Source organism: Balaenoptera acutorostrata, chromosome 13 (assembly GCF_949987535.1).
Source record: "Balaenoptera acutorostrata chromosome 13, mBalAcu1.1, whole genome shotgun sequence".
Taxonomy (NCBI): Eukaryota; Metazoa; Chordata; class Mammalia; order Artiodactyla; family Balaenopteridae; genus Balaenoptera; species Balaenoptera acutorostrata.
Genome location: NC_080076.1, coordinates 86,523,181 through 86,546,996, shown reverse-complemented (window position 1 = coordinate 86,546,996; position 23,816 = coordinate 86,523,181). Strand labels below are relative to the sequence as shown.

The 23,816-nt window shown below is 62.9% G+C and overlaps 3 protein-coding genes across 10 annotated transcripts in view; 1 reads left to right on the top strand and 2 right to left on the bottom strand.

The window, feature by feature from the left end:
* Positions 1 to 15,565, top strand: part of PITPNM2 (phosphatidylinositol transfer protein membrane associated 2) — a 146,503-nt gene extending 130,938 nt beyond the window's left edge. For 5 of the 6 annotated variants that reach the window (XM_057526714.1, XM_057526719.1, XM_057526713.1 and 2 more), the window contains 15 exons: positions 2,327 to 2,574; positions 3,006 to 3,195; positions 3,310 to 3,453; positions 4,028 to 4,233; positions 4,756 to 4,934; positions 6,310 to 6,480; positions 8,273 to 8,437; positions 10,127 to 10,275; positions 10,625 to 10,741; positions 11,066 to 11,182; positions 11,304 to 11,452; positions 11,546 to 11,695; positions 12,073 to 12,256; positions 12,335 to 12,463; positions 12,556 to 15,565. In XM_057526714.1, the coding sequence (XP_057382697.1) occupies positions 2,327 to 2,574; positions 3,006 to 3,195; positions 3,310 to 3,453; positions 4,028 to 4,233; positions 4,756 to 4,934; positions 6,310 to 6,480; positions 8,273 to 8,437; positions 10,127 to 10,275; positions 10,625 to 10,741; positions 11,066 to 11,182; positions 11,304 to 11,452; positions 11,546 to 11,695; positions 12,073 to 12,256; positions 12,335 to 12,463; positions 12,556 to 12,879 (2,622 nt within the window). In that variant the 3' untranslated portion in view covers positions 12,880 to 15,565. The remainder of the gene's footprint in view (positions 1 to 2,326; positions 2,575 to 3,005; positions 3,196 to 3,309; positions 3,454 to 4,027; positions 4,234 to 4,755; positions 4,935 to 6,309; positions 6,481 to 8,272; positions 8,438 to 10,126; positions 10,276 to 10,624; positions 10,742 to 11,065; positions 11,183 to 11,303; positions 11,453 to 11,545; positions 11,696 to 12,072; positions 12,257 to 12,334; positions 12,464 to 12,555) is intronic. The other variant, XM_057526717.1, reaches the window with a different exon arrangement.
* Positions 15,566 to 16,178: 613 nt separating this feature from the next.
* Positions 16,179 to 18,668, bottom strand: ARL6IP4 (ADP ribosylation factor like GTPase 6 interacting protein 4). 3 transcript variants are annotated; one of them, XM_007189598.3, is made up of 6 exons: positions 18,514 to 18,668; positions 18,008 to 18,181; positions 17,270 to 17,578; positions 17,049 to 17,166; positions 16,548 to 16,617; positions 16,179 to 16,469 (listed from the first exon to the last, which is right to left on the bottom strand). In XM_007189598.3, exons 2-6 carry the CDS (start codon positions 18,168 to 18,170, stop codon positions 16,413 to 16,415), a joined length of 717 nt encoding a protein of 238 aa, XP_007189660.2. In that variant the 5' UTR covers positions 18,171 to 18,181; positions 18,514 to 18,668; the 3' UTR covers positions 16,179 to 16,412. The 3 variants fall into 3 exon arrangements, with proteins under 3 accessions (XP_007189660.2, XP_028024145.2, XP_007189661.2); XM_028168344.2 differs by having other exon boundaries at positions 18,436 to 18,660; XM_007189599.3 differs by having other exon boundaries at positions 17,270 to 17,554; positions 18,436 to 18,652.
* Positions 18,669 to 20,283: 1,615 nt separating this feature from the next.
* Positions 20,284 to 23,795, bottom strand: OGFOD2 (2-oxoglutarate and iron dependent oxygenase domain containing 2). Its single transcript, XM_007189597.3, has 7 exons — positions 23,530 to 23,795; positions 23,047 to 23,103; positions 22,189 to 22,302; positions 22,000 to 22,099; positions 21,208 to 21,335; positions 20,703 to 20,957; positions 20,284 to 20,629 (listed from the first exon to the last, which is right to left on the bottom strand). Exons 1-7 carry the CDS (start codon positions 23,659 to 23,661, stop codon positions 20,366 to 20,368), a joined length of 1,050 nt encoding a protein of 349 aa, XP_007189659.2. The 5' UTR covers positions 23,662 to 23,795; the 3' UTR covers positions 20,284 to 20,365.
* Between the last annotated feature and the right edge of the window lie 21 nt (positions 23,796 to 23,816).

Genomic DNA, 23,816 nt, shown 5'->3' with positions numbered 1-23,816 from the left:
AGGCTCTTCTCCCAGGCTCGAGGAAGGAGGACGGCTTTACCTAGTCACTGGTGGGGACCCCTGGCTCTCCAGAGCTGGCTCCCAGGCCCCGCCTCCCAGTGGCTCTGTCCGCACTGGGGTTCGAGTCTCAGGCAGGGTGTGCCCCTGTAGAAAGCAGTTTGAATGGGAGGAAAGCTGTGTCCCGGACTGGCCTCCTGGGTCCCTGAAGAGTCCCCAGCCTCCAGCGCTGGGTCCCAGCAGCCAGGCACAGGCAGGATTCTCTCAGCCCCGCACTGCCCAGCCCTGCCCTGCGCGTCCCAGGTGACTAGGGACCGTGTCTGGGTGACAGGGAGGGTGCTGTGAGACGTGCCTTCCACGAGCCTCTCGCCTGGCTGTGTTGATCAGTCTTTGGGACCATCTGGTGCTTCTGTCCTGGCCTGTGGTCTGGGCAGCCAGTGACCCCACCCTGCCTTGGGCCGTGAGTTCATTCCTGCCCAGGCCCTGTGGCCCACGACCGGCCGATGACCAGCCCCCTCTTGGGGACTGAGGCAGCCCAGCCTTGCCTCCACCCCAGGCCCAGTACCACCCACCAGCCTTCCTCCCGCCCAAAGCCCTCTGCTGCTCAGAGGCTCCCAGCCCAGCCCGACCCGTTCCCAGTGGCCTCGCCAGTCCCTGGGTTCAGTGCCCACACTGCCCAGCCCGCTCTTGGGCTCTGTATTGACACTTGGGTCCTGCTGCTGCCCCACCTCCTGCCATCCGGTGGCCCAGTTCAGGGTCAGCTGACCCCCCATGGACCCTCCAGATGGCTTCAGCCCCTTGTTCTGCTCCTGAGTTCCTTAGGGACAGGCCCCTCTCTTCAGCTCCCTTCCCCGCCCCCCTCAGCCCCTGACATAATATGGGAAAAGCAAGTACTCACCTGTGGCTCTCTTGGGCCCTGGCCCTGGCCTCCCACACCACAAGCCAGGGATGGGGAGAGGCCCCTGGGGATGGGGCTACAGCCTGGGGTAGCAGAAGAGCACTGAGCTGGTGGCAGGAGCTCTGGGTTCCAGTCCAGCTTGGTACTGACGCGCTGTGTGATATTAGACAAGTCCCTTGGCCTCTCTGGGCCACCTCGTCTCTAGATAGAACAGTTCCATTCCCATGGTGGATGTGTGCAAGTCTCACTTGGACTTCATAAGCAGGGCTGACCAGCAAGAAGTGGGGGCATGACTCCTCACAAATGAGGGGGGTTCAGATAGACACACCTGCGTTGCCCTCCCCACTATAAGATGCTGGGGTTCTGCCACCTCTGGGGCATCTCTGCTCTTGAGGACCTTGGTCTTAGAGTCTGGGAATGGCAGGGCCTGGGGGCCAGGGGCCTGGGGCAGCGGGCGAGGGCCCATGTAGATGGAGGGAGAGCTCAGAGCTGTTGGCTGAGCGGCCAAGCTGAATCTGAATCCCTGACCCCCACCGCCCCTCTTTTTCTTTTTTTTTTCTTTAATTGCTTGCCTCAGAATTTTTTTGTTTTGGTTTGGTTTGGTTTGTTTTTTGGCTGCATTGGGTCTTCGGTGCAGTGCACAGGCTTCTCTCTAGTTGTGGCGCAGGCTTAGTTGCCCCGCAGCATGTGGGATCTTAGTTCCCCAACCAGGGATCGAACCTGCATCCGCTGCATTGGAAGGCGGATTCTCAACCACTGGACCGCCAGGGAAGTCCCCCCCAAGGCCCCTCTTAAGAGAGCCTGTGAGGGCTTCCCTGGTGGCGCAGTGGTTAAGAATCCACCTGCCAATGCAGGGGACACGGGTTTGAGCCCTGGTCGGGGAAGATCCCACATGCCGCAGAGCAACGAAGCCTGCGTGCGTAGCCCCTGCTCACGGCAACCAGAGAAAAGCCTGCGCACAGCAATGAAGACCCAGCGCGGCCAAAAATAAATAAATAAAATAAATTTTTAAAAAAAGAGAGCCTGTGACAGACCGACGTCTGGACACAGACACACGGAGGGCAGGCAGGCCCCAAAGGCCCGCACGAGGCTGAGCCTCTGCCTGCCCCCCAAGGCTGGAAGCCCAGAAGCCCCTGCCTGGGCCCGCAGATGGGAGGTGGAGTTGTGCTTTGGAAGGAAGAGACCCTCTCCCATCGTGTCCTCTGTGCCCCGGTCAGGCCGGCGGGGAGCAGTGCTGAACACAGAGGGGAGGGGAAAAGCAGCTGGGCCTCCCCGGGGGAGGGGCACCAGGCCCCGGAGCAGAGGAACTGAGATGGGGTCTCAGAGGGAGTGACTGGGACGCCACAGGCGTCCCCCCAGCAGGACAGAAGCTTCGGCCAGGAGCCGAGTCCCCAGGGAGTTCACCCCCCCCCCACCCACCCACCCGCACAGGACGAGGTCAGCCCGCCGCTGGCCGTGCCGCCCTCCAAGATCCACGTGCTGCTGCTGCTGCTGCACGGAGGCACCATCCTGGACACGGGCGCCGGGGACCCCGGCTCCAAGCAGGGCGACACCAACACCATCGCCACCGTGTTCGACACCGTCATGCGCGTGCACTACCCCAGCGCCCTGGGCCACCTGGCCATCCGCCTGGTGCCCTGCCCGCCCATCTGCTCCGCTGCCTTCGCCCTCGTCTCCGAGTGAGTGCCCAGGCTCGCTGCCACCTGCCCCTCCCCTGGCCCTGAGGGTCAGGAGACACCCCCTCCCCCCGCAGTACTGGGACCACAGTGCCGACATCCAAACCCGCCGTCTAGCCTATTCTGCCGGGAGGCGGCAAAACCTAGGCAGATGGCTGAGCCTAGAGTCCTGGAGGGGCCGGGGCCCAGAGCTGAGCCTCAGTTTCTGCATCTGTAATGTGGGGATGCTGACCTGCCTCTGACGTAACTGGCCTTACTCCCCGGCCCTGTTCCCCATGCCTGGCCTGGAAGCATCCCCACGAGGTTTGCCAAGTCAGGGCTGAGGCTCTCAGGGTGTCAGGCAGCTCCTGCTCTGATGCTCGGGTCAGGGAAGAGGGGCCCACTGGGCTGAGCTGAGGCCACCTGCTCTCCCCTGACCGGTCTCCCGCCCCCAGCCTCAGCCCCTACAGCCACGACGAAGGCTGTCTGTCCAGCAGCCAGGACCACATCCCCTTGGCCGCCCTGCCCCTGCTGGCAACCTCCTCGCCCCACTACCAGGAGGCCGTTGCCACAGTGATTCAGCGGGCCAACCTCGCCTACGGGGACTTCATCAAGTCCCAGGAGGGCGTGACCTTCAACGGGCAGGTGAGTTGTGGGGTGGGGGAAGGGAAGACAGAAACCCTGCAGGGTGGGCTGGCCTGGTCCTCCAGGCCAGGGCTCTCCCCAGCCAGCCCTCCAGCAAGCAGGGTGGGCTCTCAGGCCCCTGAGCCTCTCCCCCTCCAGGTCTGCCTGATCGGGGACTGCGTCGGGGGCATCCTGGCGTACGATGCCTTATGCTGCAGCAACCAGACGGCGTCTGAGAGTCAGAGCAGCAGCCGCCGGGGCAGTGTGGCCAGTGTGCAGGTACTGGCTTCCCGCAGCCCCCGGAGCAGGGGACCTCCAGGATGGGGACTGTCACCCTCTGGCTCCAAACATCCCAGAAGCCTGCAGGAAAAGGGAAGGGCAGAGGTTGCTAACGCAGGTGCCCAAAGGCAGGGGGTGGGTGCCTGGGACAGGTGAAGAGCTGCGCCGCGGCTCAACCTAGGAGCACGGCAGCTTCAGCAGGCGGTGAAGCAGGGTCTGCACCGTGGGGAGCAGGCTCTGGTCCTGGGGGGTGGATCCTCTGAGCTGCCCAGTAGGAGAGAGGACCCAAGGTCCCTCTGCTGCAGAGCAGCAAATGGCCTGGCAGGCCGGGCGAGGCAGCGGGATCCGTGGGAGATGAGCAAGGCCCACATGGGCAGGCCAGGCCAGGCGTGAAGGCTGGGGGGGACCGTGGGGCACAGAGGGACAGGGCTTTTCCCTCCCTGGCTTGGGTGAGAGGCCGCTGAGCAGTGGCCAGTGGGCCTGGAGTCAGGAGGGCAGACACGGCTTCCAGGACACTGAAGAGGGGGCCAGGCCAGTGGCCACCGGGCAGTGAGCCTGCATGGGGCCGTTCCAGGACACTGACCTGCTGTCCCCGGGCACGACGGTCAATGCGGCACACGGCGGCAACCTGGAGAGCAGCCGGCACCTGAGCCGCAGCAACATCGACATCCCCCGAAGCAACGGCGCTGAGGACCCCAGACAGCAGCTGCCCCGCAAGAGGAGTGACTCGTCCACCTACGAGCTGGACACCATCCAGCAGCACCAGGCCTTTCTGTCCAGGTGGGTAGCGAGGCCCCCCGCCAGGGGAGGAGGGGGACTCTGAGGGACGGCTCAGAAGTGAGGACATGGACCAGATCGTGCCGACAGCGAACGTGAGGGTGCTGGAGGCCCCCCGGCCCTCGTCCTGGGATCCCCAGACTGGGCCACGGCTCTTCAGCCACGAGAAGGTGCTTGTTGGGTACGGCTGTGGTCTTGTACACGCCTTGGGCCATCTTGAGTCAGAGGGAACAGATTGACCAGGGCTGGAAGTGGGGATGGCAGAATCAGGGGGCAGAACTGATCAGGGGCGGCGTGATCCCGGTCAGGGCTGTCCCAAAGGCAGTGGGCTCCCTAGAAAGGTTGGGACCTGCTGTCACCGGAGGTGTCCCAGCAGGTGCCGGACAGCTGCACTCACAGGACCGCACAGGGGCCAAGCCTCGTTTGGGCCTGATGACCCCTGAGGAGCCTTTTTCAGGAGGCTAAGGACAGGCCAGCCCCGAGAAGGGCCGTGGTGTGACCTCATTTGTCCCCCCACATCTGCAGCCTCCACGCCAGCGTGCTGAGGAATGAGCCCAGCTCCCGCCGCTCAAGCAGCTCCACCATGCTGGACGGCGCAGGAGCCGTGGGCAAGTTCGACTTTGAGATTGCTGACCTCTTCCTCTTCGGGTGCCCGCTGGGGCTGGTCCTGGCCTTGAGGAAGACCGTCATCCCCTCCCTGGATGGTGAGAGTCCCTGCAGGGGAGGAGTGAGGCGGGGGGTGGGGGCGGGCATGAGCTGGGCAGAAGGTCTCAGTGGACCCCTGTCATGAGGCCATGGTCACATCCCAGACCCCTTCCTCCTCTTTTCTGCACCCCCCACCAAGGGCCCATTGCTCTCCTTTGCTCCAGCTTCAGCAGCTCAGTCTCTGGCCCCATTTCCCAACACGCTGTTTCGTTTAATCTCCAAGGCACCTCTGGGAGCTGAGGTCCAGAGATAGAAGGGGCTGCCCCAGGATCAGATGGGGCCAGACCCAGTCTCCCAGGCCCAAGGTCTTCCCATAAGGAAGAGATGTGAAGCCAGGCACCCCCAAAGTCTCCTCGATCGGGTGGCCTCCCAGCCCCGGAGGGACCACAGCCACGCCGCTCCAGGTTCCTCCTCATGGCTACACACACAGGGAGGCAGAACCTGTGGGCTAAGCAGCCGTCAGAGCAGCGGTCCCTGCCCAGTGACCCCGGGATCAACGAGTGCGGTCCAGGGAGACCTGCCATCCTACAGGAGCTGTGCAGCGGCCCCAGAGGGAAACTGAGGCTCAGAGAGGCAGGCGTAGACACTTGCCCAAGAGCAAGTAAACAGTGGCTTCGGTATGCGTGCACAGACTCAGAGACACTGATGTTAGGGCAACGTCATCTGTAATGGTGAAAAACCAGAACCAACCTAAACGGGATGCGGGCTGGTTAAATCAATTGCGGCACAGCCATACAATGGAATACCCCGCCGCAGTTAAAAAGAATGGGGCGGAACTAGAGTGCTGATACGAAAGACTCCCACTTATTGTGTTAAATGAAAAAAAAACATAGATTATGTTCAGAAAGCATAGATTATGTTCCTATTTGTATGTATTTTTTAAAGTGAGATATATGTTACTGATAGTTTATAATGACATTCACGTGATCTTCCCATCAACTATGAGATGTTCGAAAGCACAGCCCCATCGCACAGCCTAGAGACATTTCTAATCGCGGAGGACGGCTCCACCCGGCTCGGGCCGCGCATGCGCGTGAGGCTCCCAAAAGTTGCAGGTGGGGCGCCAGCCCCGGGGCTCTGGGGAGAAAGGGAACCCTCCGTTATATGTCTTTTATCATATATAGTTCTGTACTTAAAAAGAAATTTTTTTAACCACCGTCATTATAACTTTTTCAATTAAAACAAATTTGGTTAATAAAGGGACAGTGGCCCAAACAGAATCCCAAAATTTATAGAGACACACTTTCGGGTTTCTCTGTATCCCCAACCCCGTCCCGTCGCACTCCACCCAATCCCAACCTGCTGTAGGCCCCGCCTCCTGAGGGCGGAGCTAGCTCCAGGCTCTGCGACTGCCCCCCCCTCTCCAACCCCCAGTTTTCCAGCTGCGGCCCTCCTGCCAGCAAGTCTACAACCTGTTCCACCCCGCCGACCCGTCGGCCTCGCGCCTGGAGCCGCTGCTGGAGCGGCGATTCCACGCCCTGCCGCCTCTCAGCATCCCCCGCTACCAGCGCTACCCGCTGGGGGACGGCTGCTCGACGCTGCTGGGTGAGAGCCCCATGGGCCCCCGGCCCTGGGGGAGGGTGGGACTTGTCCCCTTTCCTTGGGTGCCCCAGGCCGGGGCTGGCCCTGCCGTGCGGGGAAGGGCGGCCTGCACTGAACACCTTGGAAGCGGGACACCTGGTGTAGGTGCGGGTGCATGAGCCCCACCCACCCAAGGGAGGTAGGAGGGAGACCGCCTCACAGGCCAGGGCCTCCCCCCCCCCCCCAACACACACACACACACACAGCTGGGCACCTCGCTCCCCTCCCCACCGCCCCGCCAAGGCAGAGCTGAGGACCTGAGGGCCCCTGGCTGAGTCCCGGGCATTGTCCTGCCCTGTGAAGGGAGCCCCACGGCAGGCAGCTCCAGAGCCTCCAGGTCACCTAGCCTGAAGCTGGGGTGCAGGAGCATGAGAGAGGGTTGTCCGTGGCCCACTCTCGCCCCCCAGGAAGGGCCCGTCCCACCTGCCCCCGTGTCCCAGTCCTGTCATGTCCTGGCTCTTCAGGAGCGGCACATGTCTGTGTCATGTGCACACAAGTGTCTGTTCTTGTGTCCCCTCTTCTCTCCCCATATACCTCCAGTCCAGACCGTGCAGAGAAACCCCCAGCTGGTCCTGGAGGGTGGCCCCCTGGTCCCCCTCCCTCACAGGGATGGCTTCCTGGAGACCAGTATCCCCGTTCCCGCACTCACCTGGCAAGACGGGCCCCGCCCCAGCCCGGGCTCTGCTGAGTGTGTGTAACCCCCCTGCTCGTGGTGGAGTCTGCTTCGCCGGCTGACCGCTGGTCCTCAGGGACCCCCATGCCCTCCTTGGCCACCCGGAATTTGTGGAACTGTGGTGGCGAGGAGCAGAGACCGGGCAGGACAGGTCCCCAGGAGCAGGCTTGGTGCCCCCTCTCTGGACACCGGGCAGAGCAGGGAGGGGACCCAAAGCAGAGGAGGCACAGGAGCCCAGAGAGGGGAGCAGCTGTCTCAGGGTCACCCAGCACAGGTGTCAGTCCGAGGGTTCTCTCCCCCGTTTGTGAGGCTAGCAGCAGGAGTTGGGGTGAGGCCTCGAGCCCGCTGGGACCCACCTGACCCCCAGGAGAAGACTTCGGTCCTGGCGAGGGGTTGGATTCTCAGGGCCCCACTCCCTCTCCCTGAGGAGGTCCAGGCATCTCCTGCACCCCGTCTAGATGTGGGTCCTGTAGCCGAGCCCCGTTCTCAGGCTGGGCCCAGGTGAGCCTGGCTCGAGCCCTCAGCACCTGCCGTTGCCCCCAGATGCCCATTCGGGGCTGGCTCGATGTGGCCCGTGTGTGTGGGATGTGCAGGGGTGTTGCCTCATTCTCAGTCCTCAGCGCTGGGCACCCCTGGGAAGCTGCCCCAGGCCCCTGTTGTTAGCGCCCCCAAACCCAGCTGCCGCGGGCTGTGGGTCAGGCCAGGCCAAGCCCCAGAGGCCAAGAAGGCTGGACTGGAAGGGTGGCCGGTGTGGGGCATGAGCCCGGCCGCCTTGCCTCCCTGCCCACTGTGTCTGTATTGGTCCGTCTGTCCACCCCTTCCCCAGTGCTCCCTTCTCTCTGCCTCAGCTCTGGGCCCTGAGCAGGCGGGCCCTGGCATGCTTGGGCCCATCCACTCTGTCAGCTTTGCTCAGATGCCCCTGCTCTTCTGCAGCTGGACGTGTCGGCCTTGCCTGCACAGCGGCCACTCCAGCCGCCCCAGCCCCGACACATGCTGGACGCCCCCTCCCACTGCTCGGGGGCTGGAGGGCCGGGCTGGGCGAGGCCTCCTTACCCGCGGTCTCTGGTCCCTGTCCGCCTGCAGCAGATGCACTCCAGGCCCACAACGCGGTCTTCCAAGAGCACGCGGCCCCCTCCTCGCCCGGCACAGCCCCCACTGCCCGAGGTTTCCGCCGGGCCAGCGAGATCAGCATCGCCAGCCAGGTGTCGGGCATGGCTGAGAGCTACACGGCATCCAGTATTGCCCAGAGTGAGTGCAGCAGTGCCGGGGCCTGCCCTCCCCATCACAGCAAGGGGGCTGTGCCCTGTCGCAGCCAGTCTCAACGGTGGCCACTGTGCCCGTCCCCCAGAGGACAGTTTGCAGCGTCTGGAGGCAACTGGGGTGGGCACCACTGGCATCTGGTGGGTAGAGACCAGGTGTGCTGCTCAACACCGTACGGTGCCCAGGACGGCCCCGCAGCGAAGAGTGATCCAGCCCCCGTGTCCATAGAGGACTCTGGAAGGAAGGAGTGTTGAAAGGGGTGGCCCTGGGGCAGGGCATGGGGTGGGGGGCAAGTGCAGGTGGTGGGAGATGGGTGGTGCTGTCTCAGCTGGGGGGTGATGGGTCTGGGAGGAGGGGTCCTAGCCCCAGGGGGGCAGGTGCTCCTTGAAGGAGAAAGCTGGGGGGCCCATTTCTAGAGAAGCTGCAGCAGTGGCCGAGGGGAGCCAGGGAGGCGAGGTCTCCTGTGCCAGCCCCTCCTGCCGCCCCAGGGGGCAGAGTCACCCACAACCTCCTTTGCTCCTGCCCATCTCAGAAGCTTCTCAGCAGCTGGAAGCAGAGTCCGGGTCACCCCCACCCCCACTCCCCCGGGGCCAGCGGCCCCCTGCCATGTGACTGGCTCCCAGGCTGCCTGTCAGAGCAGGGGTCCGGGGCTAAGGCCGGCGTGGGTGTCCTCCTGGCCCGTTGGGGCAGTGGTGGCCCCAGCAGGGCTGAGCCTGTGCGCCGCTCAGCCACAGCCCCAGCGTCAGGTGCCCGTCCCTGATTGCCCTCCCCCCCTACCGCCCACCGCCCCGGGCCAGCAGGCGAGCCCCAGCCTGGGGAGGGCCCCCGCCTCCCCGACTTAGACATCAGAGAAGGTCCCGGGCATGACGGGCCCTCCATGCACATGTCCGCCTCCTCTAACTGGGGTCACGCTCTGTTTCCAGGGATGCCTCACCCCCGGGCCCCGCTGAGGCCTAGCGGGGAGCTGGCGGCTTGGTCTGGGAGCACCCAGACTTCCAGGGAGGAAGCAGGAGCAGCGGGGGGCGGGGGGGGCGGCTGGATGGAGGCCGGGTGAGGACTGGGGTTTGCCCGTCAGGCAGGCTGCAGGCGGAGAGCAGGGCCACCCCGAGCCTAACCAGGTGCACCTCCTGCGTGCAGCCACCGGGGAGGCTTTTGCAAACCTGGGGCGGTCCCCCAGCCCAGAGGGGGAGCCAGCTTCACACGCAGCCTCCATAGACTGAAGGCCCTCACTTCACACCCTGCCTGCCAGGTGCTGAGGACAGCGGGCCTTGCCTTGGGGCCCAGGAATCGTGACTCCATCTCTGCAAAGCCTTTCACAGCCTTGAGGCCTCCGGGGGCAGACAGGGGGTCCAGGAGAAGCCTGGAGAGGGCAGTGATAAGGCCCAGGGCAGGGGGTCGACAGGACCAGGAACAGGGAGTCCTGCCTCCAAACTGGGCTTGTCCCCTCCCCCTGTAACTCCACATCCTCCCGGCTGAGCCGCAGTCCCTCACCTCCCCCTCCTCGGGCGCCCTGGCTGCTTGCTGCTCCCCTGTCACCGAGTCTGGGAGAAGGAGACTTGCTTTGGTTGCAGCCCTTCTCTCTGGTCAGAGGAGGGTCTTGCCTCTGGGCTGAGCCCGGCCTGAGGGGCCAGGTGAGCCCCTGGGGCCCAGCGCAGTCACAGCCCCTCCTCTTGGCAGTTGCTGCGAAGTGGTGGGGTCAGAAGCGGATCGACTACGCCCTGTACTGCCCCGACGCCCTGACGGCCTTCCCCACCGTGGCCCTGCCCCACCTCTTCCACGCCAGCTACTGGGAGTCCACGGATGTGGTCTCCTTCCTGCTGAGACAGGTACCCAGGGTCCCACTGCCGGGCACACCTGCACCTCTCAGGAGGCCCGACTGACACCGCTGCTGAGGTGGCCCCACTTCATAGATGAGGACGGTGGGGAGCCCCACTTTCTGGCCCCAGCAGACGCCACAGCCAGCAGGACGGAGGAAGCTGTGGGGATGCTGAGATGGGGTGAATGGATGTGCACCTTCACGGGCCACAGAGCAGACTGCAGTGGGGTTAAATAGTGTCCCCCCCGCAAACCCTCCCAGGGGTAGCGTGGCACCTAGGGCCGCTGGCCTCTCCCCTCTAGAACAGGAAGCGCCAGGCTTGAGCCTGCCTCATGGCCTCCCTCTGTGTCCCCTCCCAGGTCATGAGGCACGACAACTCCAGCATCTTGGAACTGGATGGCAAGGAGGTCTCGGTGTTCACTCCGTCAAAGCCGAGAGAGAAGTGGCAGCGCAAGAGGACCCACGTGAAGCTGCGGGTGAGGGGTCCTCTGAGTGCCCAGGCCCCACAGCTGTCGTGCTATTGAATCCTCGCGAGAAGACCCCATTTTACAGATGAGAAAACTGAGTCACAGAGAAGTGTGCTGTCTTACTTAATCCTCACAGTCTGGGGTTGGAGCTGTTACCCCGTTTACAGACGGGGACCAGCGCCAAGGCCATGTAGCTCAGTGGCTGAGCTGGGTCATTGAGCTTTGCACCCGTACTCACCCCCCAGACCCATGGGAAGCTTGAGCTGAGCCCAGGAGGCCCCAGCCGCCCCTCTATCCCCAGCCCTGACCCAGCTTTGCTCCTCCTCCCCCCAGAATGTGACGGCCAATCACCGGATCAATGACGCGGTCGCCAACGAGGATGGCCCGCAGGTCCTGACAGGCCGGTTCATGTATGGGCCCCTGGACATGGTCACCCTGACTGGGGAGAAGGTGAAGACACAGGGAGCCCACAGGAGCCCCCCCACCTCGCCTCCCTCTGGCTGGGGGGTGGGAAGTGGGGGTGTGGAGGCCAAGGGCGCGGCCCAGCCGTGACCAGCCCTCCCGGCTCCAGGTGGACGTGCACATCATGATGCAGCCGCCCTCGGGTGAGTGGCTGTACCTGGACACGCTGGTGACCAACAGCAGCGGGCGCGTCTCCTACACCATCCCCGAGACCCACCGCCTGGGCGTGGGTGTCTACCCCGTCAAGATGGTGGTCAGGTATGAGCTCCGAGGAGTGAGCAGGCCGGGTCAGCCTCGTCCGGGGCGGGAGGAAGGAGCCCTGGTGGGTTCTGATGAGCTGCCCCCTCCCAGGGGAGACCACACGTTTGCCGACAGCTACATCACCGTGCTGCCCAAGGGCACGGAGTTCGTGGTCTTCAGCATCGACGGCTCCTTCGCCGCCAGCGTGTCCATCATGGGCAGCGACCCCAAAGTGCGGGCTGGGGCCGTGGACGTGGTGCGGTGAGCGCTCCGAGCAGCAGCGGGGGGGCTCGGAGGCAGGCAGCTCTGCGGCCAGGCGGCGGAGGGCCCTGGGTGCCAGAGCGGGGACGTGGGGCAGGGACCCCGCGGCCTGGTCACGCTTCCCAGCTGTAACCTCTTGCTGTTGATGCCTCAGTCCCCTTAGCTGGGGAGCGGGGCTGCTTCTAACGAGACCAGTCACACCTGCTGCAGGGGGTGGGGGTGGGGACCGTGAGCCCCGCGCCGCGGCCAGTCTGGCTGCTGCTGTCGGCTCTTGACCCGAGAGGCGCTCTTTAGTGGCCCCCGTGGGGACTGGCTGGGCGGCCCAGGAGGGAGGACAGTGCGTCCGTGGGACACCCAGGCCTGCCCCTCGCCCCCAGGCACTGGCAGGACCTGGGCTACCTCATCATCTATGTGACGGGCCGGCCTGACATGCAGAAGCAGCGGGTGGTGGCATGGCTGGCCCAGCACAACTTCCCTCACGGCGTGGTGTCCTTCTGTGACGGCCTGGTGCACGACCCGCTGAGGCACAAGGCCAACTTCCTGAAGCTGCTCATCTCTGAGGTGGGTCCCGGCTAGAAGGGAGTGGGGTGGGGACGGGCGGAAGGGCCGAGCCCGCGCCCACGCCCGTCTTGCCCACAGCTGCACCTGCGCGTGCACGCGGCCTACGGCTCCACCAAGGACGTGGCGGTCTACAGCTCCATCAGCCTGTCCCCCATGCAGATCTACATCGTGGGCCGGCCCACCAAGAAGCTGCAGCAGCAGTGCCAGGTGAGCGGACGCGTCGTGGCGGCCGCGCGCGCAGCCCCGGGAGCCCCGCCCCCTGACAGCCGTGCTCCGCGTTGCCCTCCCTCCCCCCGCAGTTCATCACCGACGGCTACGCGGCCCACCTGGCCCAGCTCAAGTACAACCACCGGGCGCGGCCGGCCCGCAACGCGGCCACCCGCATGGCGCTGCGCAAGGGCAGCTTCGGCCTGCCCGGCCAGGGCGACTTCCTGCGCTCCCGGAACCACCTGCTCCGCACCATCTCGGCCCAGCCCAGCGGGCCCGGCCACCGGCACGAGCGGACGCAGAGCCAGGCGGACGGCGAGCAGCGGGGACAGCGTAGCATGAGCGTGGCGGCCGGCTGCTGGGGCCGCGCCATGGCCGGCCGGCCCGAGCCGGGGGCAGCTGCGGGCCCCAAGTAGGGCTCCGGGAGCAAGGCGCTGTGGTCTCCATGGTGCTAGGCCGGGGCGGCCCGCCCTGCCAGGAGGCCTGGCCTGGGCACGGACAGTCGGCTGGGGCCCAGCTTGTCCCAGGGCCCGGCGGAGGACACGGGGCCGTGCCACACACACGCGCGCCAGCCCTGCCTCACGTGTTAGGGTCTGCGGGGTTCCAGCTTGTCGTGGAAGCTGGCAGGACGACCAGCCCAAGGATGACGGAGGGACCAGGACCCCCCCCAGCGTGGACTGGCCGGGAAGGCACGCCCGGACGCTTGCCCTGCGTTGACCGCCCAGCACCCTGATGCCAGGCCTGGGCACCTCCCATCCACTAGCTCGCCCCGACCCCCAAGTCCCCTCCCACTTGGTAGCAGCTCCAACGGGGGACAGCCTGCTTCTTGTTAACTCGAGTTACTCAACTGCTCGACCTCACTGGTTTTGCACTGAAGTTTGAGGGTGGAGACCCATCACCATCTCCTATGGCTACAGATCGGTTGACGTGCGTGAAAATTCAGCGTTTGCTGATCCAGGACCCATCGCCACACAGAAGGCTCCAGGGCAGAGAATTCTCGTACAAGTAGGAGAGAAAGGCCATATGGTAATTTCCGCAGCTCCACCTGGCCCGCCAGCCCATGGCAGCCCTGGACCCCCAACCCCTTCTAGCTGCCCCACCGGGAGCCCCTTCCAGCCGAGGGCCTGGCGTCTTCTCAGCCCCAGGCAGAGCCCAGGCCGCCCCGCCGGTGAAGGCAAGGTGGGTGGCTCCTGAGAAGCCTCGCCTCGGGCTGCGGGGCCGGGACCGGCCGGGCCTACTTCTTCCGCTTCTCGCCGGCCGTCAGCCAAGGCCCCACGCCTCGGCACCCCCTTCCACGTTTCTACACCTTTCTACTTCTCCAATCTGATTTCTATGAGGTTTTTTTAAATGAGCAATCCTTGGCTGCTTCCTTTTCTTAACTCTTTCAGTACCAAACGCAGCCCCTCCACGTGAAAACGCCCAGCACTGTGACGGAGTCCAGCCTGGTTCTGGGTCCCAGGGCCCTGTCCCCTGCCCAGGCAGCGGGGCGTGGGCTCCCTGCCTCGCCTGACCCCTGTTAAGTCCACTGAATTTCTACTCTGGGGTGAGTGGGGCACACACTTAGGTTTTTTTTAACACCAATTCCGTTTTGATGCCGAATCTAAGAAGTCACAACTCGCTTAGTTAGCTTCAGGGCAGGCAGCCACGACTTCATTTCCCACCTGGTAAGGACCGTGCTGTCCTGCGTGCTGGGTCTGAGCATCAGTCCTCCCTCCCCGGAACCGACCGCAGTCTCAGCTGTGGCTCAGCCCCGGGCAGCCCCTCTGCTGCTCCTCCACCTTCTCTGAGACGGGGGAGCCTGCCGGGCCCCAGCCAGCCGTCCAGCGACCGGGCTCCTTCTGTGAGAAGCTGCTGCCAACCTGGATACGGCCTCAGGGCCTCGTGGGCTGGGACGGGGAGGCGCACTGACGGATGTTAACATTTTCCCGTGTGTAGATATGTACAGCCAAAGGGTCGTGTAAATGTTCTGCAAAAGTAGGTCTGTACAGAGTGAAAGCTATTTATTTTGTGCAGAGAAAAATGTCTGGAGGGATGGGACCTTCAGGGTTTATTCATATTTAAGATGTAGCTTTTTGTTGTTGTTTCAGGCGTTATGTATAAAGCGACGATTATTTTATGGACCAAGTTTTAATGTAACTGTTGCAGTGAAAGTGCAATATCTAACCCCTTGCTCCCAGTGGGAATCGCTTGGCCCGACAATCACAGCCCCGACGAGGGGCCCTATGGCCAGTGCCGCCTCCTGTCGGTCCCACCTCACCCCAGCTCGCCTGTCGCCTGGTGAGCAGCCATCCGGAGGAGCACCTGGAAGAGTCTCAGCCCGCCTGCAATAAAGGCTGGGAGGCCGCCTGGCCCCAGGAGGCTGGGTGGGCAGTGGGCTCGGCCTCTCCCAGTGGGCAGCTCCCCCACAGCTCCGAGCTCCCCGCCTGCCTGCCCAGCCGCCAGCCGTGCCAAGGACAACAGCAATAGTCCCCGGGCCTCTCCCAGCGGCCCTCAGCCATAGATGGTGAGGTGGGCAGCCCAGCCTCCCCGTTGACGTCTCTCTTCTCTATCCAGGTCTGCTTCCTGGCCTCCCTGAAGATTCCTTTCGGCACATTATCCTCTTAAGGAAGCACCAGTTTTTCAGAAACTAAGAGAGGGAGGACAGAGTCCTTTAAAAATACCAAAAATGTTTACAGCATTGGGTGCTGAGCTGCAGGGCTCAGGCCCGACCAGTCGTAACCAAAGGGTGAAGCAGGCCTTGCTGACTGCCACCCCACCCCAGGCCTGTTAGAGTAGAAGCCTTAGTCCCACTCCCACCCCCAAGCCCCCAGGACTGAGCCTCAGCCCGCCCCCCCCCCAGATCCCCCCACCTGCCTTCTCTTTGATTTCTAAAGAGGGACTCAGCAGAGACCCCACGCCCCCTTCCTAGCTCAGTCTGAGCTGCCTGCCCGCCCGCCCGCCCGCCACGTCGCAGTCTTCATGTCTCGGCCCCCCGTCTGTCTGTCTGGACCGAATGTGAGTGGTGTCCTGACTTGCCCCCGCCCACCCTTGCTGTCCCTGCTCCATCAGGCCTGAGTGTGCTCTGTGTACTGTGTCGTTGTCTGTTACACCAATTAAAGAAGCAGGAAGGCTTCCTTCTGGGTCTCAGTACTGCGCCGGCAACCAGAGGGGGCGGGGGGGGTGCGGGGGCGGGGGCCGGGATGGGGGCCCTGCCTGTCCTGTGAGGGGAGAGGCTGTCCTTCCCAGTACACAGTGTCAGCTACGCTCACAGTAATAGCAAGTCACTCACGGGGGTCTTACCTACGCTGGGCCCCCTTCTAGCCCCTTCCAGCCCTTTCCCAGGCATGAACTCAGTTGGTCCTCACAGCAATCCGGTCAGGGAGGTGGGTACTGTCAGCCTCTACTTCACAGAGGACACAGCCGGTGAGCCAGGCCAGGATTCCTCCCGGGCCACCAGGGTTCTCAACTGCGGTCGTCTGTGGCATAAGCGGCGAGGGCAGCAGCCTCTCTCCAAGCCTGAGGAAATCCAGTTTAAGAGCCAAGGGTCTGGGATTCAGCTGGAGGTGGGGGCCCTGGGTCTGGTCCAGGCAGGACCTCATCTGAGGGTGAGGAGGGCAAAGGTGGCTGACGTGGCCTGTGCTTTCCCCAAAAGCTTCTGGAGTCCTTATTTTTGCCCTGGAAGTCGGGCTGCACTCTTCTCCCCCCCTCAGCACAAAAAGCAACAGCACAGAAGAAGTCTCCAACCAGGGTACCTTTAATATCTGGGAAGCTGCACTCTTTCAGGAGTTAGGGGAGCCAATTAGGCCAGTGACCCTGACCTCCACCCCCTGCATCTGACAGGAGGCTGGGCCAGAGGCCGATCTGCAGGAGAGAGACAAGCAGCATCCGACGGGCTCTCTGCTGCCCACCCTGAGGCCAGCCTTCAGGCTGTGCCACCAACACTGTGTGCAGGCCTTGGCCAGTGGGGCCCTCAGGGCAGCAGCCCTGCTCGCATCTGGAAGGCCAGACCATCCCCTCGGGTGGCTTGCTGGGGAAGAAAGCACACAGGAGGGGACACATCAGAAACAGAGCTGGGGGTGGGCCTGGGCAAGGGGTCGACACCCACCTTGTTGATCTCTCTGTGTCGTTCCTTGGTTACGATTTCCTCTAAGACCTCACCGTCTCCCTTAATGAGCCTAGAGGAGGAGGGGGAAGAGGCTGAGCCTCTAAGTTAGAGGCCAGAGCAACAGAACCAGAAGCATCCAGCAGAGGGGTGCCAGGCCTCAGGCCCCCACCATCTCGAGCAGCCAGAGCCTGGCCGCTCCCACCCTTCCCTCCCACCCTCCCACCCTTGGGACAGGGATGAGGGCAGTCCGGTGGGCTCTGCCATCGGACCAGCCAACAGCGGCTCTTTGAAGACCCCCCCCCCAAGGCCCTTCCAGCCCCTGCAGTCGCCTGCTCTGAGGGATGGGCAGCAATGGCCTGAGAAGTCCCATCAACGAGTGACTCCTTTTTCTCCCTCATCCTCGGTCCTTTTAGAGCAGCAGAAGCAGCCACCACCGCTCCTCCTGAGAGTGCCGGTCTGGGACCAGGGCGCCCAGATGCAGCTGTGGGGCCCGCTGCCCACCTGGTGCGTCCTGTCTCCGGGTCCACCACCTTGCGGATGACGCTCTGCCGGGCATCCCACTCCTCCTTGGTCATGGGCTTCATGGCCTGGATGCGGGACTTCTGCTCGTCCGTCAGGACTGGAAGGTAAGATGGCAGGGAGGTGGCGGTAGGGGGGGGGCTCAGGAGTGGGGGCCTCAGGGAGGGGACCCTCCCCGCCTTGCACACTGGGCAGCACTGTACCTGGGCCACCCTCTTCCTGCTCGGCTGCTCTGTGCCACTGGTCCAGCGAGGGTCCGGGCACAGCCTCGGTCTGCCGCACCTTGGCCTTATCCTTGTCTCTCTTCTTCAGCTTCTTCTTCCTTTTCTTCCTTTTCTTCCTCTTCTTGTCCTTGTGCTTCCCCTGCTTCTTCCGGCCATCGCTGGAGGAAGAGGAGGAGGACGAGGAGGAAGAGCCGCTGGAAGAACGGGAAGAAGAGGAGGAGGAGCTGGATCGTGGTCTCCTCCGGGCCTTGTGTTTGCTTCTCTCTGTGACGCAGGGAGAAGGTGAGGCTGGAAGGCCAGGAGGCGAAGAAGTAAACCTTCGTCCCCTTGCTCTGGCCCGCAGCAGGCTTAGGCTGACTACAGAGGGGTGAGACCCTCCCGGCAGGGCTTTCTAGAGGAGGGCTCTGCACCCTGTGGAGAGGCACTTTCTGGGCTGCGCAGTCACTGCCCAGGAGCAGGGCGGCCAGCCTCCATATCTCAAACCCAGCTGCACCAAAAATATGATGAAGTGCTTCCTTCACTCCGTACTCAATGGGCTGGCCCAGCCCCCGGATTCTGAGCGTCTTTCAACCCAGATATCCAGGATCTACACTCTGTGTCCCTCTGAAAAGCGCTCACCGCAATTTCCCCACAGCCAGTCCGGAGAAGCCCGCCCAGCTGCCTGCAACTTCCTCCATGAAGTTCCCTCACCCCTTTCCCATTCCCTCTGGTTCTCACCCTCCGCCCCAGAGGAGGTGGTGCTGGCCTTGCGGCTTTGGGATCTAGAAGCCGAGCAGCTTCTCGGGGCGTCCTTACTGCTCTTCTTCCTTTTCTTTTCCGACCCTCGCCCCCGGGACCGGCTGCGACTCCTCGAGCGCTTGCGAGAGCCGACGTGAGCCATAGCGCCGCGGGCTGGAGACGGGGAGACGCGCTTAAACTGGGGATTGATCACAGGGCCGGCCCACAGACTGGGTTCCGAGGGCGGCTCTACTCGGGGCCTGGTCACCACCCGGAGCAGGGATACTGAGGGGGTCCGTGCAACCGCACGATCCTCACCCACCCCCACCCCTGGGTACCCCGGGTTCTCCGCGGACTCCCGAATCCTCCGCTGCGGCCCCTTTAAGGGCCCGCCCCCGCCCCCGCCCGGACGCTCCACGCCTGCGCACGCGGCTCAGGCGCCTCTAGAAACGGCCACGATCCTCAGCTGCCAGGTGCGTCCTTCATTCCTTCCCGCGCGCTCGTACCTCCACCCCGCGCCCTCCGCGGCCTCGCCGCCTGAAAGAAAGTCCCCGCGGCTGTTCCGCTCCCTCCTCAACCGCCCATCCGGCCGGACCGCCAACCCCGCACCACGCCTTCGCATGAGGAAGCGGCGGCTGGGCGACTTCCGGCTCGGGACAGTGCTCTGGGAGGCTGTCCGACCGCGAAGCAAGGAGCTGCTGCCTTTAGTTCTGAAGCCCCAGGTTCCGTCTCTGGGACAGCCCAAGAAACTGAGTCTGACGCACTGACCTCCCGGAGAGGCGAGCTGGGGCTCCAGGCGGAGCTCCCAGACGAGAGACCTGCTCTCCAGCCTGGCGCCAGTCCCGGAGCCCGCGGGTCCTTTGCCGCAGCTATGCCCTCTCCCATCACTGTCCTTTCGCCGCGCCCGCAGCATCCCTAGTCTCCGTGATGCCCCAGGGAAGAAGGCGACTGCGCGCCGCTTTCCTCTCTGGATTGTCTGCGAACGTGTTCACTGCAACGGGCCGTAAGCTCCAGAGCCTTGGTCTTTACACCGTCTCCACCCAGTAATACACACGTAGCAAACTCAAATGTCCATAAGGACCAGAGAGAGCATGACAATGAATGACGGAAGGACCCCTGTGAGGAAGTGCACCGCAGGCCTGTCTAGAGTGGAGGCAACTGAGTCCGCTCCCGCTGATTACTGCAGTGTCGATTGGGGCCCGGTGTTTCCAGATCTTCCCACCTTCCCACGGAAGCCAGAACTCAAGCTTTCAACATGGAAAACGCTCCCAAACACAGCATAGCTGCATGCCTCATCCACTCCTGGGGCCGCCAAGTTGCAAACTCTTCAATAGTAACGACAGCAGCAAACTCACAGGTCTGTTAAAAATCACTGTATAAACGGGAAGTCACTTGATCTCCACAGCACCTCTAGGACACGAGTACTTTCCAGAGGAGGAAACAAAGGCACGGAGAATCACGTGGCTTACCCACAGTCACAGCTGGAAGCGGCCGAATCAGAATTCGAACCCAAGAGGTCTGGCTCCGAGTCCCTGCTTTTAATCCCTCTGCAGTAACCCCTCCACACGGTCCAGAAGATGCTGTTGGCGGCCCATCTAAATCCCCTTTGTAGACGGGGCGCTCACTCCCAGCGTGGTGTCTGCTGCTGACACCTCACACCTGTACTTTTTTTTTAACATTTATTTTTTATTTTATGTATTTATTTTAGGCTGCGTCGGGTCTTAGTTGCGGCACGTGGGCTCTTCGCTGTGGCGCACGGACTCTCTAGTTGAGGTGCGCGGGCTCAGTAGTTGCTGTGCATGGGCTTAGTTGCCCCACAGCATGTGGGATCTTAGTTCCCCGACCAGGGATTGAACCCATGTCCCCTGCATTGGAAGGCAGATTCTTAACCACTGGACCACCAGGGAAGTCCATCACACCTGTACTCTTCTCTCGAAGATTCCCTTGGCCTCTGGGAACCACCTTGCCCTGGAGATGGATGTCTGGGAAGTTACTCACTCCCTCCCTACCCCAAAACACCCTATAGCCAATATCTGATGTGGAGGGCAAACTGTGGTATGATTCATGCTCCAGAAAGCCCTGTGGGATTGGGCTGAGGCTGGATGCCATTTCAAACCATCTTGGCCCAGTTCCTTCCTGCTCTGTCCTGCTCCCTCTTCTCCCAAGAGTATCCCCTCCTTAAACCCCCTGCACAGGAATCCCTGTCTCAGGCTCTGGTTCTAACAGACCCGACCTAAGCCAACGTGTCTGCTGAAAGAATGACCCAGAAGCTCGTGTGTCCTTTTGAGCCAAGATGTGCTGAGGGCTGCAGGGTGTTTATTTCTGCCCCTCACCCCCCCACACTGGCCCCAGCCAGGCTCAAATCAGTGCACACACATCCACCGTGGCGGGCTCCTCGCGGGTGAAGCCGTCGCCGAAGCCTTCATCATCCACCAGGTCGGGCTTGCGGCAGCACATGGGGCAGAGGCGGTTGCGCACAGCAGAGGCACGGAGCCAGACGACCAGGTTCCAACGCTCACCAGTGCCCAGGGGCCGGGCCCCGTGCAGCTGGCCCCCCCGGTGCAGGATGCCCTGGCCCACCACATGCTCCACCTCCAGGGGGTTGGCCAGGGCCGAAGGCGCCTGTGGACAGCGGGGCTCAGGCCTGGGCACTCTCGGTGGCCCCGGCCCTGCCCCACGGGTCACACACACTAACCTGGAAGAGGTCCCCAAAGTAGAGGGCGCCCCCCGTGAAGGCCTTGCCCAGGGCCACGTTGAGGGTGAGCTCGGCATTATCGTAGTGGCAGCCCAGCTCGCGATCCTGGCCTGGCGCGTATTTGACCACGAAGGCGCGGTGGGTGTCCAGCCAGCCCCTGTACTCTGGGTACAGCAGGGCCATCAGCGGCTGCAGGAAGCGCTCCCTCAGTGGCGTCACCAATCGCTCATCCAGGCCCAGCTCGTGTAGCAGCACCTGGGAGGGGGATCCCAGGGTCAGCAGGGAAACTGGTAGGGCCTCACCCTGGGTCCCTGGGGGAGTCCCTTACTAAGGACACTGTTAAGTGCTTTGCAAACATCAACGTGCTTAACTTCATAATAATCCTGCTGTGACCTCATTTTACAGATGGGGAAACCGAGGCTTGGAGAAGGTCTGCAGTGCTGGGGTACGTCTCACCAGACGATGTCCCCACCTCCTCGGGCCCACCGGGTGGAGCCTCACCCACCCCGTAGTTGTTCATGGTGTTGGGTCTTCCCTTGGGCATGTCCGACTGCTCGAAGTGCTCCAGCTCCTCCAGCAGGGCCTGGCAGAACGGCGCTGTGAACACCGGCAGCCGGTAGATACGCTTCTCCTCTGTGGAGGGAGGGACAGTCGGTTGGCCGGGAGCCCCGGTGTGGGTTTCAATCTGCCCATAACCTTTTCACTTCCCCCAGCCTCAGTTTCCTCATCTGTACAATGGGGATGACGTGAGTACTCACCTCTCAGGGCTCTTGTGATGATTAAATGACATAACGTGCAGCAGGGGAGCCCTATTCTTGGGCCCCCCACTCATCCCTGAAGCCTCACCCTGCCCTGAGGTCTAGCCTCCAAATTCAGATGTGCACCCCGTCCGGCGAGCCCTCTCCCACAGCTCCAGGTCCTGGCAGGTTCAAGAAACCTCATTCTTGCCCACTCCTTCAGGTCTTGGGATAGGAACGGCTCCCTACCCCCAACTCCACCCCCGCTGCTAGCCCTGGGGCGGGTCCCTCCGCATCCCTTGCTGATTCCTTAGCCCACACTCAACTCAACTGTCCCTTTGTTAACCTCTTCAATCACCCCTATTTGAGCGTGTCTGATGCAAGGCACTGAATAACTGTTGGATAAGTGAGTGAATGGATACAGATGCCCTGCTCCTGATGGGTCTGTCCTGCCAGCCCTTCTCAGTCCTGCTGGTTTCATTTTTGGAGGCAGATATGGTGGGTGGAGGGACCTCAGTCTCCCACCCCCAGTGCTGCAAGGTGATGGGCCAAGACCTCACCCGAAACTGTCTCCAGCCGCTGGAGAAGGCCCTGGAGGTCTGCACCTGGCGATGTGCTGTACTCAACTGCAGCCAGAAACTCGGGGGCCAGAGCCACATCCTGGGGGTAGAACACACAAGCCGTGGGGCAGACAGCCCCCAGGCCCAGATGCCTCCTCCTCCTTCCGGTAACCTGCCCCTGCCAGGTACCTGCAGCGAGTTGTAGACATCGGGTCGTGCTGGGTGGTAGGAGCTCGCAATGAGGGCCTTCCTGGCAGCCGACTCCTGCCCCAGCCGCTGCCGCCGCTCCACCTCCTTCTCAAGCTGGGGTCACACAGGGCCTGGTTATGAGGTTGGGGCCTCCCATCCCCCCCGAGACCACTGTGCAGATGAGGAAACTGAGGCTCAGGAAGCCCAGGGCATGGCCAGGGCTGGGAGCAATGTCTCCCTGTGCTCCTGACTCTACCAGGGTAAATGGCAGGTGCTAAGCTGTTAGCTGAAGGGGAATCCTTCCAGAAGGGGGCCCATCCCACTCAGGGCTGCACCAGCCTGAGCCTGGCTGGGATGAGACCCCTCGCTGCTCCTTAACCATCTGGGCCCACTCAAGGAGGGGAAACAGAGTCCCGGTCAAAGCTTGTGTTCCAGAGGCTGCAGCGGGCTGTCCTGGGAAGCTTCCTGACACTTAACCCCAAGGTGGGAGACAAGCAGCAGCCGCAGAAGTGGCGTGGGGGGAGGGTTGAAGAGCCAGGAGCCAGGCGGCCCTGGGTGGGACCTCAACTCCACCTGCTGTGAAACCTTGGGCAAGTGACTCCTCCCCGGAGCCCAAGTATCTCATCTCAAAAGGGCATGAGGCAGACAACTTGGCGTTTTTCCTGCTTTCCCTTTTTCTGCTGCCAGGACCCAGGTGCTGTGGTGAGTGAGGACAGGAAGGGGGAAAGGGGAGGTCTAAGGGTCTGACACTGGCAGGCCTGCGGCTGGGAGACTCCTCATACTGCTGATGCAAATCTAAAGAGGAAGGGCCAGGCTGGGTGCGGAGGGAGCAATCGAGGGCGGGCGGGGAGTTGTTACCTCTCCCAACAGCTGCTGGAAGTCCTTGGGGCTGACACAGCCTCGGCTGCGCAGGATCTGGGAGCAGAAAGGCCAGTGAGCGCGACGGTGTGACCTTGTGACGTTTAAGTCACTTAAACGTCTCTGAGCCTCAGTTTCTCCTTGAAATGGAGATGATCCGACCTCACAGGATCATTGTAAGGATGGAATGCGATAAGCACGTTGAGCACAGAGCAGGGTTCCCAGCTGCTCTTGGTAATAACGCTGACAGAGTACTCTGAGCCAGGCCCTGCGCTGAGCATTTTGCATGTACGATCATTCATTCATTCCTCACGACAACCTCACTAAGGACACCATTATCCCCATTTAAAGTTGAAAACAATGAGGTACCTAAAGGTTAAGTCATTCTTATCGTCAGACCTGAGCGCGCCAAAGGCAAAGCAAACGACCCCTCCGCCACCCCTCCCCGCCCATTTCCCCGCAGAGCCAATAGAGGCCACTCACGGGGCCGTAGTCCTGGCGCAGCTGCTGCTCGCTCCGGAAGCGCACGTGCAGGCCGTAGCGCGCCACGTACAAGTTCTCGGAGCAGAAGCAGGCGCAGCGGCAGAAGCGCCGCGGAGCCGCCGCGGTCCCCATGGTGAGGTGCCGCGCGCGGACCCGCCGGCTTCCGTAGGGACACTTCCGGATACGCCCCCAGCCGAGGCGGTCTGGAACCAGCGGCCAAGGGTCCGTTCTAAATTCCCAAGTGCGGAGAAGAACGAAGACTCCGCCCCAGAAAACGGTCTGCGGTG

Coding starts and splice junctions, on each gene's coding strand:
- OGFOD2 (XM_007189597.3), bottom strand. CDS start 23,661: ATGGGGACCGCGGCGGCTCCGCGGCGCTTCTGCCGCTGCGCCTGCTTC. Junction 22,303..23,046: donor TCCAGCAGCTGTTGGGAGAG/GTAACAACTCCC, acceptor GTGTGACCCCAG/CTTGAGAAGGAGGTGGAGCG. Junction 22,100..22,188: donor ATGTCTACAACTCGCTGCAG/GTACCTGGCAGG, acceptor TTCTACCCCCAG/GATGTGGCTCTGGCCCCCGA.
- ARL6IP4 (XM_007189598.3), bottom strand. CDS start 18,170: ATGGCTCACGTCGGCTCTCGCAAGCGCTCGAGGAGTCGCAGCCGGTCC. Junction 16,618..17,048: donor CCGGAGACAGGACGCACCAG/GTGGGCAGCGGG, acceptor CTCCTCCTCTAG/GCTCATTAAGGGAGACGGTG. Junction 16,470..16,547: donor GACACAGAGAGATCAACAAG/GTGGGTGTCGAC, acceptor TTTCTTCCCCAG/CAAGCCACCCGAGGGGATGG.